Below are 12436 nucleotides of genomic sequence, written 5' to 3' on the forward strand. Positions count from 1 at the left end.
TCCTATTTGAATGGGAAAAAATTCCAGGAAAACCTGGAATTCTGGGAAATCTGGATATTTTTGGAATTTGTCCAGGGAAAGCCCGCGATTCCCGAATAGGCTGAACTGTTTGAATTGGATGAAAAATGTGGAAGGTAGAGCGAGCCAAAATCTGGAGAGGAAGAAGAAGAAGAAGAAGAACTAGAAAATTCCCCTGGAAATTTTGATGGGCCTGCTATCTGTGCCCTGGACCTATGGCCGGGGGTCGTCGGAAGCCGCCAGAGTTTGAAGATGGTGCCGAGTGTCTGAATCCGTGAGTTTTAGGTGTAACTGTACAAAATGAGCTGCAGAGCTAGCCTAAAACGTTAGCATGCGCACATTAAAATGCTAACTCTTAGCATGTGTGCTAACAATGGCATGCTAACAGTTTGCATGTCTCACATATCATGTAACCCGGCTGTAAGGTGTAGAAAATAGGAAAATAGTGTAAAATTAGATGAAAATGTTAGCGTTTTAGCATGTTTCAAATACCAGGTTATATGACTGTAAGGTATAAGTATGGCTGAGGAATTAGAGAAAAAAGTGTAAATTTTAGAAAGAAAAAAAAAAGTTAGCATTTTAATGTTAGCGTTTTAGCATGTTTCAAATACCAGGTTATATGACTGTAAGGTGTATGGCTGAGGAATTAGAGAAAAAAGTGTACATTTTAGAAAGAAAAAAAAAAGTTAGCATTTTAATGTTAGCGTGCTAGCATGCTAACAGTTAACAAGTGTCACATTCCAAGTTGTATGACTGTAAGGTGTATGGCTGCGGAATTAGAGAAAATAGTGTAAAATTTGCAAACAAATTAGCACTTTAATGTTAGAGTGCTAGCATGCTTGCACATTCCAAGTTATATATATATATATATATATATATATCATGTAACCCGGCTGCAAGGAGTATTCAATAGGAAAATAGTGTAAAATTAGCTGGAAAAGTTGCCATGCTAATGTTAGCATACTAGCATGCTAAGGTGAAGAAGCTAGCACATGACTGGGTTAGAAGAAAAAACAGACAAAAAAGCAGATTTTGAGTGAGGAAGACGTGTTCACTGCGGGGTGGTTGTGTTGCAAACTGAGTCCTGGGTGTTGTTGATAGGCTCATCTTGTTTCAAAAGAAATATTCCCCCCCCTCCCTCCACACCCCTGATTGTAAATAATGTAAATAATTCAATGTGATTATCTTGTGTGATGACTGTATTATGATGATAGTATATATGATAGTATATATCTGTATCATGAATCAATTTAAGTGGACCCCGACTTAAACAAGTTGAAAAACTTATTCGGGTGTTACCATTTAGTGGTCAATTGTACGGAATATGTACTTCACTGTGCAACCTACTAATAAAAGTCTCAATCAATCAAAAAAACCCCACATTGGTGCGCTGACATTTTGTCATGTTAGCGGCTACATGCTAACTAGTTGCAGTGTGTGATGCTAGCATGTCAGACACTCCACGAGGACCAGATCATCTTTCATTCTGCGACAGTACAGCCATGCAAAGTGTGCACATGGCACTGACTTTCATTTGCATGTATCCTCGGTTCATTGACTTAGTCAATATTGGCCCACCCTTTAGAGCACAGCTGTAACTTCCTGCAAATAAACCTGCAGAAAATAGCTCTTCTGAGGTTTCTACATGTTTGCATCCTCTGCTTAAAAGACTTGATTGGGACCTCCTGCTAAACTGCTGTCCCCTTTAACTGTCAAATGTTCCACAGCAGCTACATTCCCTCCTAGTGAACACTTTCACTCGGCTTTCATTCTTTTGCTTGATTCTTTGCATGGAGTGAGAAGACAAAGTCCAAATGAAGAAATTGTGGATAAAAGAGGGAAAGTCACCTGAGCAGTTTCTAGACCTTTCCAAAGGGACTGTAGTCAGACCAAAGTGGTCTGTAAATGATGCAACACCACACCACACCACACCACCTTACCCTTTAGTAGGGATGGAAACTGCTTCTGATTCCACTTTTATTCTGCTTACCCATTTGGTTGTTATTTGAAAAGAAAGAGACCAGAAAGGAGAATTGTGTTGAGTACTGTGGTACTATGGAGCACTGTGGTAAACGGGTGCAAGCTTTTGACCACAAACTTAGTCGGTCTAGCGGCCCACCTGGGAGCCAGTCACCATCTGTCTCTCCTCATGCTCATCTTTTCTTCCCACTGAACAGGTAACATGTTACTGCTGCTGCATTTATAGTTCAGCAGATTGCTCCTATGTCCTCCTCTAGACCACATAGGCTGTGGCCATCTTTTCTTGTAAAAATACTTTGCCGCCATGATGATGTCTGACATCACTGCGCACGGAACTCTTAGAAAAAATGGCAAGCGATTCCAAGGAATTGATACACTGGGAACTGCTCCCACCCCTACCCTTTAGAGCACAGCTGTAACTTCCTGCCACCAAACCTGCAGAAGATAGTTCTTCTCTATGTTTACATTTTCACACTTTGCACTATTTTCTTACACTTTATGAAGCATTTCTTACATATTCCTTATTTTTAAGATCTTATTGTTAAGTGTTCAATGTGATTTGACTATTTTGTTGACATTGTTGGAGTGTTTTCATGTTTGTGTTGACATTTCCTTTCTGCCTTGATAGCTGAGGGATTACAATCACAGGAAGTTACATTTATAATCAAATATATTTTCCATAGGTCATAAAAAAACGTCAATAGTGATCAATATCGACCGATATGCTAATTATATTTAAACAATTACTGCATAACAAAAATTCCTTTCCATAGTTAAATAAGACTAACAGGGCAAATTCATGTTACACAGACGTTATTTCCTGCCATTAAATCTGCAGAAAATAGTTCTTCTAAGGTTTCTCTGTTTACATTTTCCCACTTTGCACTATTTTCTTACACTTTATGAAGCATTTCTTACATGAGCTTATTGTTAAGTGTTCAATGTGATTTGACTATTTTGTTGACGTTGTTTGTTTTCCATGTTTGTGTTGACATTTCCTTTCTGCTGAGGGATTACAATCACAGGAAGTTACATTTGAAATAAAATATATTTTCCAAAGGTCATAAAAAAACGTCAATAATGATCAATATCGACCGATATGCTAATAATATTTAAACAATTACTGCATAACAAAAATTCCTTTCCATAGTTAAATAAGAATAATTCATGTTACACAGACATTATTTCCTGCCATTAAACCTGCAGAAGATAGTTCTTCTCTATGTTGACTTTTTCACACTTTGCACTATTTTCTTACACTTTATGAAGCATTTCTTACATATTCATGATTTTTAGAGCTTGTTGTTAAATGTTCAATGTGATTTGACTATTTTGTTGACATTGTTGGAGTGTTTTCATGTTTGTGTTGACATTTCCTTTCTGCCTTGATAGCTGAGGGATTACAATCACAGGAAGTTACATTTATAATCAAATATATTTTCCATAGGTCATAAAAAAACGTCAATAATGATCAATATCGACCAATATGTTAATAATATTTAAACAATTACTGCATAACAAAAATTCCTTTCCATAGTTAAATAAGAATAATTCATGTTACACAGACATTATTTCCTGCCATTAAACCTAAAAATAGTTCTTCTCCATGTTTACTTTTGCACTATTTTCTTACACTTTATGAAGCATTTCTTACATATTCCTTATTTTAAGATCTTGTTGTTAAGTGTTCAATGTGATTTGACTATTTTGTTGACATTGTTGGAGTGTTTTCATGTTTGTGTTGACATTTCCTTTCTGCCTTGATAGCTGAGGGATTACAATCACAGGAAGTTACATTTATAATCAAATATATTTTCCATAGGTCATAAAAAAACGTCAATAATGATCAATATCGACCAATATGTTAATAATATTTAAACAATTACTGCATAACAAAAATTCCTTTCCATAGTTAAATAAGAATAATTCATGTTACACAGACATTATTTCCTGCCATTAAACCTAAAAATAGTTCTTCTCCATGTTTACTTTTGCACTATTTTCTTACACTTTATGAAGCATTTCTTACATATTCCTTATTTTAAGATCTTGTTGTTAAGTGTTCAATGTGATTTGACTATTTTGTTGACATTGTTGGAGTGTTTTCATGTTTGTGTTGACATTTCCTTTCTGCCTTGATAGCTGAGGGATTACAATCACAGGAAGTTACATTTATAATCAAATATATTTTCCATAGGTCATAAAAAAACGTCAATAATGATCAATATCGACCAATATGTTAATAATATTTAAACAATTACTGCATAACAAAAATTCCTTTCCATAGTTAAATAAGAATAATTCATGTTACACAGACGTTATTTCCTGCCATTAAATCTGCAAAAAATAGTTCTTCTCAGGTTTCTATGTTTACATTTTCCCACTTTGCACTATTTTCTTACACTTTATGAAGCATTTCTTACATGAGCTTATTGTTAAGTGTTCAATGTGATTTGACTATTTTGTTGACATGTTTGTTTTCCATGCTTGTGTTGACATTTCCTTTCTGCTGAGGGATTACAATCACAGGAAGTTACATTTGAAATAAAATATATTTTCCATAGGTCATAAAAAAAAAGGCAATAATGCTCAATATCGACCGATATATCAATAATATTTAAACAATTACTGCATAACAAAAATTCCTTTCCATAGTTAAATAAGAATAAGAGGGCAAATTAATGTTACACAGACGTTATTTCCTGCCACTAAACCTAAAAATAGTTCTTCTCCATGTTTACTTTTGCACTATTTTCTTACACTTCATGAAACATTTCTTACATATTCCTTATTTTTAAGATCTTATTGTTAAGTGTTCAATGTGATTTGACTATTTTGTTGACATTGTTGGAGTGTTTTCATGTTTGTGTTGACATTTCCTTTCTGCCTTTCTGCTGAGGGATTACAATCACAGGAAGTTACATTTATAATCAAATATATTTTCCTTAGGTCATAAAAAAACGTCAATAATGATCAATATTGACCGATATGCTAATAATATTTAAACAATTACTGCATAACAAAAATTCCTTTCCATAGTTAAATAAGAATAATTCATGTTACACAGACGTTATTTCCTGCCATTAAATCTGCAGAAAATAGTTCTTCTCAGGTTTCTCTGTTTACATTTTCCCACTTTGCACTATTTTCTTACACTTTATGAAGCATTTCTTACATGAGCTTATTGTTAAGTGTTCAATTTGATTTGACTATTTTGTTGACATGTTTGTTTTCCATGCTTGTGTTGACATTTCCTTTCTGCTGAGGGATTACAATCACAGGAAGTTACATTTGAAATAAAATATATTTTCCATAGGTCATAAAAAAAAAAAGGCAATAATGCTCAATATCGACCGATATATTAATAATATTTAAACAATTACTGCATAACAAAAATTCCTTTCCATAGTTAAATAAGAATAATTCCTGTTACGCAGACATTATTTCCTGCCACTAAACCTGCAGAAGATAGTTCTTGTCTATGTTGACTTTTTCACACTTTGCACTCATTTCTTACACTTTGTGAAACATTTATTTCCTTATCTTTGCACCTTGATTTTAAGACAGTTGTTTTCCATGCTTGTGTTGACTCCAACATGAATGAGCGCTACAGTGTCTCACCAGCAGGGAAGCCCATGACGTTGAAGATGCGGTCCAGCTGGTCATGATGGTAAGGGTTACTGGTCTTGATGTCCTCCTGGCGACAGTGGAAGATGGGCTCGGACGTCAGCAGCTCGGCAAAGATGCAGCCGATGGCCCAGATGTCTGCAAGAGAACGAGGCGGATGGAAGCGGCAGCGGGAGGAAGTGGGCGTGACTCACCGATGGCTTTGGTGTAGTGGCGGGCGCCCAGCAGCAGTTCAGGTGCCCTGTACCAGAAGGTGACCACCACCGGGTCCAGGTCGGCTAAAGGCTTCAGTGGTGAGTTGAAGAGACGGGCGAAGCCCATGTCGGCTGCACAGCAGATGTGCAGGTGAGTGGGGGAAGACATCGGGATGGAAGAATGTACCTACCGATCTTTACTCTGCCCCGCTCAGGCCCCTCCCCCATCACTAGAATGTTGGCTGGTTTCTGAGGAGAACAGAAGGAAGCAGATCAGGCATTGTGTATGCTGGCCTCTAGTGGACACATGTGTCCATTGCAGCTTCAAGTAGGGCTGGAAAACTACACGGAACTATTCCTCTTTTAGGAAAATAGGGAGCAGGAGAAAAATACATTTGATTTTAAAAAGTGATTATTGAGGCAGAAAGGACATGTCCACACAAGCATGGAACAAAACATTAAATTCACTTAACAATAAGCTCTGAAAAATCAGAAATATGTAAGAAAATAGTGCAAAGTGTGAAAAAGTAAACATAGAGAAGACTTATCTTCTGCAGGTTTAATGGCAGGAAATAATTTGCCCTGTTGTTCTTATTTAACTATGGAAATGAATGTTTGTTATGCAGTAATTGTTTAAATATTATTAATATATCGGTTGATGTTGATTATTAATTTTAAAAAATGATGACCTATGGAAAATAAGGAGCAGGAAAATAATGATTTGAGATGTAACTTCCTGTGATTATAATTCCTCAAGGCAGAAAGGAAATGTCAACACAAGCATGGAAAACAAATATTCAAATCATTTAAAAATAAGGAATATGTAAGAAAATAGTGAAAATGTAAACTATTTTCTGCAGCTTTAGTGGCAGGAAGTTACAGCTATTATTTATTTATTTAGTGTGTAATTCTTATCTAAGTCATTTATGCTATGCAGTTATTATTATTTCAACATTATAGGACCAAATGATCATTTTAAAGCAGCACATTTGTCATTTATAGTCCTGCACTTGAGTTGTGTACGTACGGACGAGGGTAGAAAAGGTGACTTTTACTCATTTATCCACAATTTCTTCATTTGGACTTTCTCTTCTCAAACTATGCAAAGAATTGACCAAAAGAATGAAACCCGACGGAAAGTGTTCACAAGACACTAGGAATGAATGTAGCTGCTGTGGAAGATTTTGGAGATAAAGGGGAGGCGCGACACCAGCCGGTAGTTTAGCAGGAGGTCCCAATCAAAGTTTGGTCTTTTAAGCAGAGGATGCATAAATAAAAACATGTAGAAACCTGAGAAGAGCTATTTTCTACAGGTTTAGTTGCAGGAAGTTACATCTGTGGTTCTCAACCTTTTCCCTGTGAATTTGTTTGAAATTCAAGTACCCCCTAATAAGAGCAAAGCATTTTTGGTTGAAAAAAAGAGATAAAGAAGTAAAATGCAGCATTTTGTCATCAGTTTCTGATTTATTAATTGTATAACGTGCAAAATATTGCTCATTTGTTGTGGTCTTTCTTGAACTATTTGGAAAAAAAGATAGGTTTTTATTTATATTTATAAAGGATTTTTGAATTGTTGCTATTTTTAGAATATTAAAAAAAATCTCACGTACCCCTTGGCATACCTTTAAGTACCCCCATTTGAGAAGCACTGCTCTAAAGGGTGGTGTGGTGTTAGCACTCTTGCCTTGCATCATTTACACACCACATTGGTCTGTCCTTTCAAAACATCCAGGTAACTTTTCCTTTCTCATCCACTATTTCTTCATTTGGACTTTCTCTTCTCACTCCATACAAACTTGATAGTTGAAACTGTCACCTGATTGGCTGCTACTGATCACTTCCTGTTTATATCTATATATTTATGGAAGGTTTGATGGAGACATTTGGATAGAGAGGCATTATGGGATGTCTCACCAGGTCTCTGTGGAGGACCCAGTTGGCGTGCAGGTAGTGGATGCCATCCAGGATCTGGTAGAGCAGGGACTTGACCATCCCTCTGGGAAGCTGAAGTGGCTTCTTGTTGGCCTTGGAGGCTCTGTGGAACTTGATGATGTGCTGCACAACAAGCAAACATGTCAGTGTCTCTGCTGGCTGGTCAACATGTGGAAGCAAGATGGCGGCGCACCCAGAGGTCGTGCTCGGCGTAGTCGAACAGCAGCCACACTTTGCGGTCGGCGTGCGACAGGAAGACCTTCTGCAGCGAGATGACGTTGGGGTGCTTGAGTTCTCGCAGCAGCTGCACACACACACACACACTCACTCATTGCTACTGTGGTTGGCTTCTTTTTACACTTTACTCCTAATTCAGTGTTAATGACAGTACTTAACTTCTATTTACACTTGTAGTAAGTTGTCAGGTTGTGTAAAAGGTAAATAAAAAGAGAATACAACAAATCCTTTTCAACTTATATTCAATTGAATAGACTGCAAAGACAAGATATTTCATGTTCACACTGAGAAACTTTCTTCTTTTTTGCAAATATTAGCTCGTTTGGAATTTGATGCCTGCAACATGTTTCAAAAAAAGCTGGCACAAGTGGCAAAAAAGAGTGAGGAAGTTAAGGAATGCTCGTCAAAGACTTATTTGGAACATCCTAGAGGTGAACAGGCTAATTGGGAACAGGTGGGTGCCATGATTGGGTATAAAAGCAGCTTCCGTGGAATGCTCAGTCATTCACAAACAAGGACGGGGCGAGGGTCACCACTTTGTCAACAAATGCCTGAGCAAATTGTTTAACAACAACATTTCTCAACAAGGAATTGAGGGATTTCACCATCTACGCTCCGTAATATCATCAAAAGGTTCAGAGAATGTGGAGAAATCACTGCAGGTAAGCCATGATATTACACACCTTGGATCCCTCAGGCGCTACTGCATCAAAAAGCCACATCAGTGTGTAAAGGATATCACCACATGGGCTCAGGAACACTTCAGAAAACCACTGTCAGTAACTACAGTTGATCGCTACATCTGTGAGTGCAAGTTAAAACTCTACTATGCAAAGCCACAGCCATTTATCAACAACACCCAGAAACGCTTCGCTGGGCCCGAGCTCATCTAAGATGGACTGATGCAAAGTGGAAAAGTCTTCTGTGGTCTGACGAGTCCACATTTCAAATTGTTTTTGGAAACTGTGGATCAAAGAGGAAAAGAAGCCTGGGGACTGTTCTAGGGTGAAAGTGTAAAAGGCAGCATGTGTGATGGTATGGGGGTGTATTAGTGGTCAAGACATGTTCTAGGGTGAAAGTGTAAAAGGCAGCATGTGTGATGGTATGGGGGTGTATTAGTGGTCAAGACATGGGTAACTTACACATCTGTGAAGGCACCATTAATGCTGAAAGGTACATACAGCTTTTGGAGCAACATATGTTGCCATCCAAGCAACGTTATCACGGACGCCCCTGCTTATTTCAGCAAGACAATGCCAAGCCAGGTGTTACAACAGTCATAGTAAAAGAGTGTGGGTACTAGACTGGCCTGCCTGTAGTCCAGACATTGAAAATGTGTGGCAGCTAAAATATGAGAAGGGAGACTGTTGAACAACTTAAGCTGTACATCAAGCAAGAATGGGAAAGAATTCCACTTCCAAAATGTGTCTCCTCACTTCCCAAACCTTTACTGAGTGTTGTTAAAAGGAAAGGCCATGTAACACACTGGTAAAAATGCCTTTTTTGACATGTGTTGCTGCCATTAAATTCTAACTTCATTATTATTTGCAAAAAAGAAGAAAGTTTGTCAGTGTGAACATGAAATATCTTGTCTTTGCAGTCTATTCAATTGAATATAAGTTGAAAAGGATTTGTTGTATTCTCTTTTTATTTACCTTTTACACAACCTGACAACTTCACTGCTTGTGTATTTTGTAGAATGACAGTACTTAACTCCTATTTCCAGCTAATGACAGAAGACAAACTCACTGCAATCTCTCTGCAAGCGGACATGGAGATGCCGGTGCCTTCAATCTGCTTGAGGGCGTAGTCCTTGTCGTCCTTCCTGGAGAGACACACACACACACACACACACACACACACACACACACACACACACACACACACACACACACACACACAGGCTGAGGAACATGGGCCGCACACACTAAAGCCTCCCTAATGAAGTGTCCTGTGCAGTGGGAAATGCTCCTGAACACACATAGTATATATGATAGTATATATCTGTATCATGAATCAATTTAAGTGGACCCCGACTTAAACAAGTTGAAAAACTTATTCGGGTGTTACCATTTAGTGGTCAATTGTACGGAATATGTACTTCACTGTGCAACCTACTAATAAAAGTCTCAATCAAAAAACACACACACACACACACACACACACGCACGCACGCGCACACACACACACACACAATGTTCCTGTGGGACCTCTGAACACACACACACACACACACACACACACACACACACACACACACAATGTTCCTGTGGGACCTCTGAACACACACACACACACACACACACGCACGCACGCACACACACACACACACACACAATGTTCCTGTGGGACCTCTGAACACACACACACACACACACACACACACACACACACACACACACACACACACACACACAATGTTCCTGTGGGACCTCTGAACACACACACACACACACAAGTTTAGATCTTCATCACACGTCTTCTTCAAGGCGGTCCTGGCAGCATTGGCGTTGTTAGGCCTATTTTAGGGAGGCTCAAGCCCCCCTAAAATATTCTTAAGCCCCCCTAAATAATTTGGTGTTAAAAAAAAAAAATAAAATAAAAAATAAAAAAAATATTTTATTTTTTTACAAATACATGGCGACTAATTCATTATAAAGTGGGCCGAATATGAGTTGAAATAAATAATCATATAAGCTGTCATTATTCCCTCAGTTTCCCCTCACTTCATAGGCTAAGGTAGAGAGCCCCTTTAGTGCGTCCGTATCCAAGCCATTCCACTTGTTCATATAGAAAATGCCCACATCACTCAAAATCCAGTCCGCATTTTCTCTGCCACCTTGCCTGCGGTCCTGCAGGTGTACGAAGCACATTAGCACACAGCGCTGCAGAACAAGAACGTGAACGGATGCAAAATGGACATAAGAAACTTTTTCAAGAAAGTAAGTATTCATCACTGCTTGTAGTAAAATGTATGAGCTCCACTTTACACCAGGGGCCGTACTTATCAAGCTTCTTAGAGTGCCATTTTACACTTAAGTCCTGAGAATTTGCGAAATTTAGTCCTACTCTCAAACTTAAGAATAAAAGCTTTTTATCAACGTTCTTAAGTCTAAGAATCACTCCTACTCTCCACGATATTTAAGAGACCTTCAGAGGTGTCTTAAGTGGTTAGGAGTTGCCAGCAGGGGATGGCACTGAGGCGAGAGAGACGTGCGCCAACGTTCAGGGAACGGAACAATGTTTTGGTTTTTTTGATGACGAGCAGCTGATCAAACGGTATCGTTTAGACAGAGCGGATATTATTTTTGTCACAGATTTAATACTTTTCGATTCCTTGTTGATTTCTGCATGTGTCTGCAGTGGGCTAGTATATATAGAGCCACCCACACCAGTCTCAAATTAGTTGCCTAATTAATGAATTGGAAAGAAAATGTTATGACAGTAGCGTATGTGTGTGGCCGTGAGGTGAGTGACGTCAGTGAGTGTGTGGGCGAGAGAAGAGAGGGAGCGGTAGCGTGAGTGCCGGCGGGGACTAGTTTGTTTTGTATTATTTTGTAGTTTATTGTCAAAATATACACTCCCATTGTCCACTTAAATATTTCCAAGATATTTCTTTATTCTTAGACAAGGGATTCCCTTCCGTGATTGGTCATTTCTATGGACACAGAAATGACGTCACCTAAAATTGCGTTTACGGCACATAGTAATGTCGTCATTCAGCTCTGAGTGTGACACTTAAGATTCAGTCCTACACTTCGCTGAAAGTGTGAGTAAGACGCTTGATAACTAACTTTTAAGTGCAACTTCCAGCCAAGAATTAAGTCAACTCTTAGCAGACTTCTTAGGAGTCATTCTAAGAAGCTTGATAAGTACGGCCCCAGGTCTGTGTTTGACAAAAAGTTACATTCTCGCTGTAAAACAATGCTGCTACTTAGTTAGCTAGTTAGCCTGAAATGCATCATGAAGGTCCTGATTATTTATAAAGTTAAATGTGCACTCTTTCATACCATTTGCTATCTTTGGGGTTACTCCCTTCTGGAGCATCAGCTGTGTTTCTCACTTTACACATGGAGGAGAACAGGAGCTGAGCTCATTCTCGTATGACTATCATCAGTAGATAATAATAATAGTAATCACTCCACAACCCCTACTGACCTGTAGGAGTCAGGGCAGAGGAGCACAGAAAGTGAGAGGGGAGAGGCCTCTACTGGAAAGGTGAGTAGGAGAATAAATATACATATAAATAAATATTAAAACAATTTATCGATAAGCCATTTGTTTTATTTATTTCTGGGTGGATCATGTTGACTATTGGTCCTCCTAATTGTCAATCATTCTGGTGATGTTACGTAAGAACATATATATATATACTGTATGTGCCCAAAATGTAATCTGTGCAACTTCAAAATATTTGGGAACAAACAATTATTGTATGGTGAGCGAAA

The 12436-nt window shown here is 38.3% G+C and overlaps 1 protein-coding gene across 4 annotated transcripts in view; it reads right to left on the minus strand.

Moving 5' to 3' along the window:
- The window catches only part of cdk8 (cyclin dependent kinase 8), a 31733-nt gene that overhangs the window by 10978 nt on the left and 8319 nt on the right, over positions 1 to 12436 (minus strand). For all 4 annotated transcript variants that reach the window (XM_062021859.1, XM_062021857.1, XM_062021860.1 and 1 more), the window contains 6 exons: positions 9738 to 9813; positions 7945 to 8055; positions 7734 to 7874; positions 6011 to 6068; positions 5820 to 5951; positions 5620 to 5763 (listed from right to left, as the gene is read on the minus strand). In XM_062021859.1, the coding sequence (XP_061877843.1) occupies positions 5620 to 5763; positions 5820 to 5951; positions 6011 to 6068; positions 7734 to 7874; positions 7945 to 8055; positions 9738 to 9813 (662 nt within the window). The remainder of the gene's footprint in view (positions 1 to 5619; positions 5764 to 5819; positions 5952 to 6010; positions 6069 to 7733; positions 7875 to 7944; positions 8056 to 9737; positions 9814 to 12436) is intronic.

Source organism: Entelurus aequoreus, linkage group LG15 (genome assembly GCF_033978785.1).
Source record: "Entelurus aequoreus isolate RoL-2023_Sb linkage group LG15, RoL_Eaeq_v1.1, whole genome shotgun sequence".
In the NCBI taxonomy this organism is placed as follows: Eukaryota; Metazoa; Chordata; class Actinopteri; order Syngnathiformes; family Syngnathidae; genus Entelurus; species Entelurus aequoreus.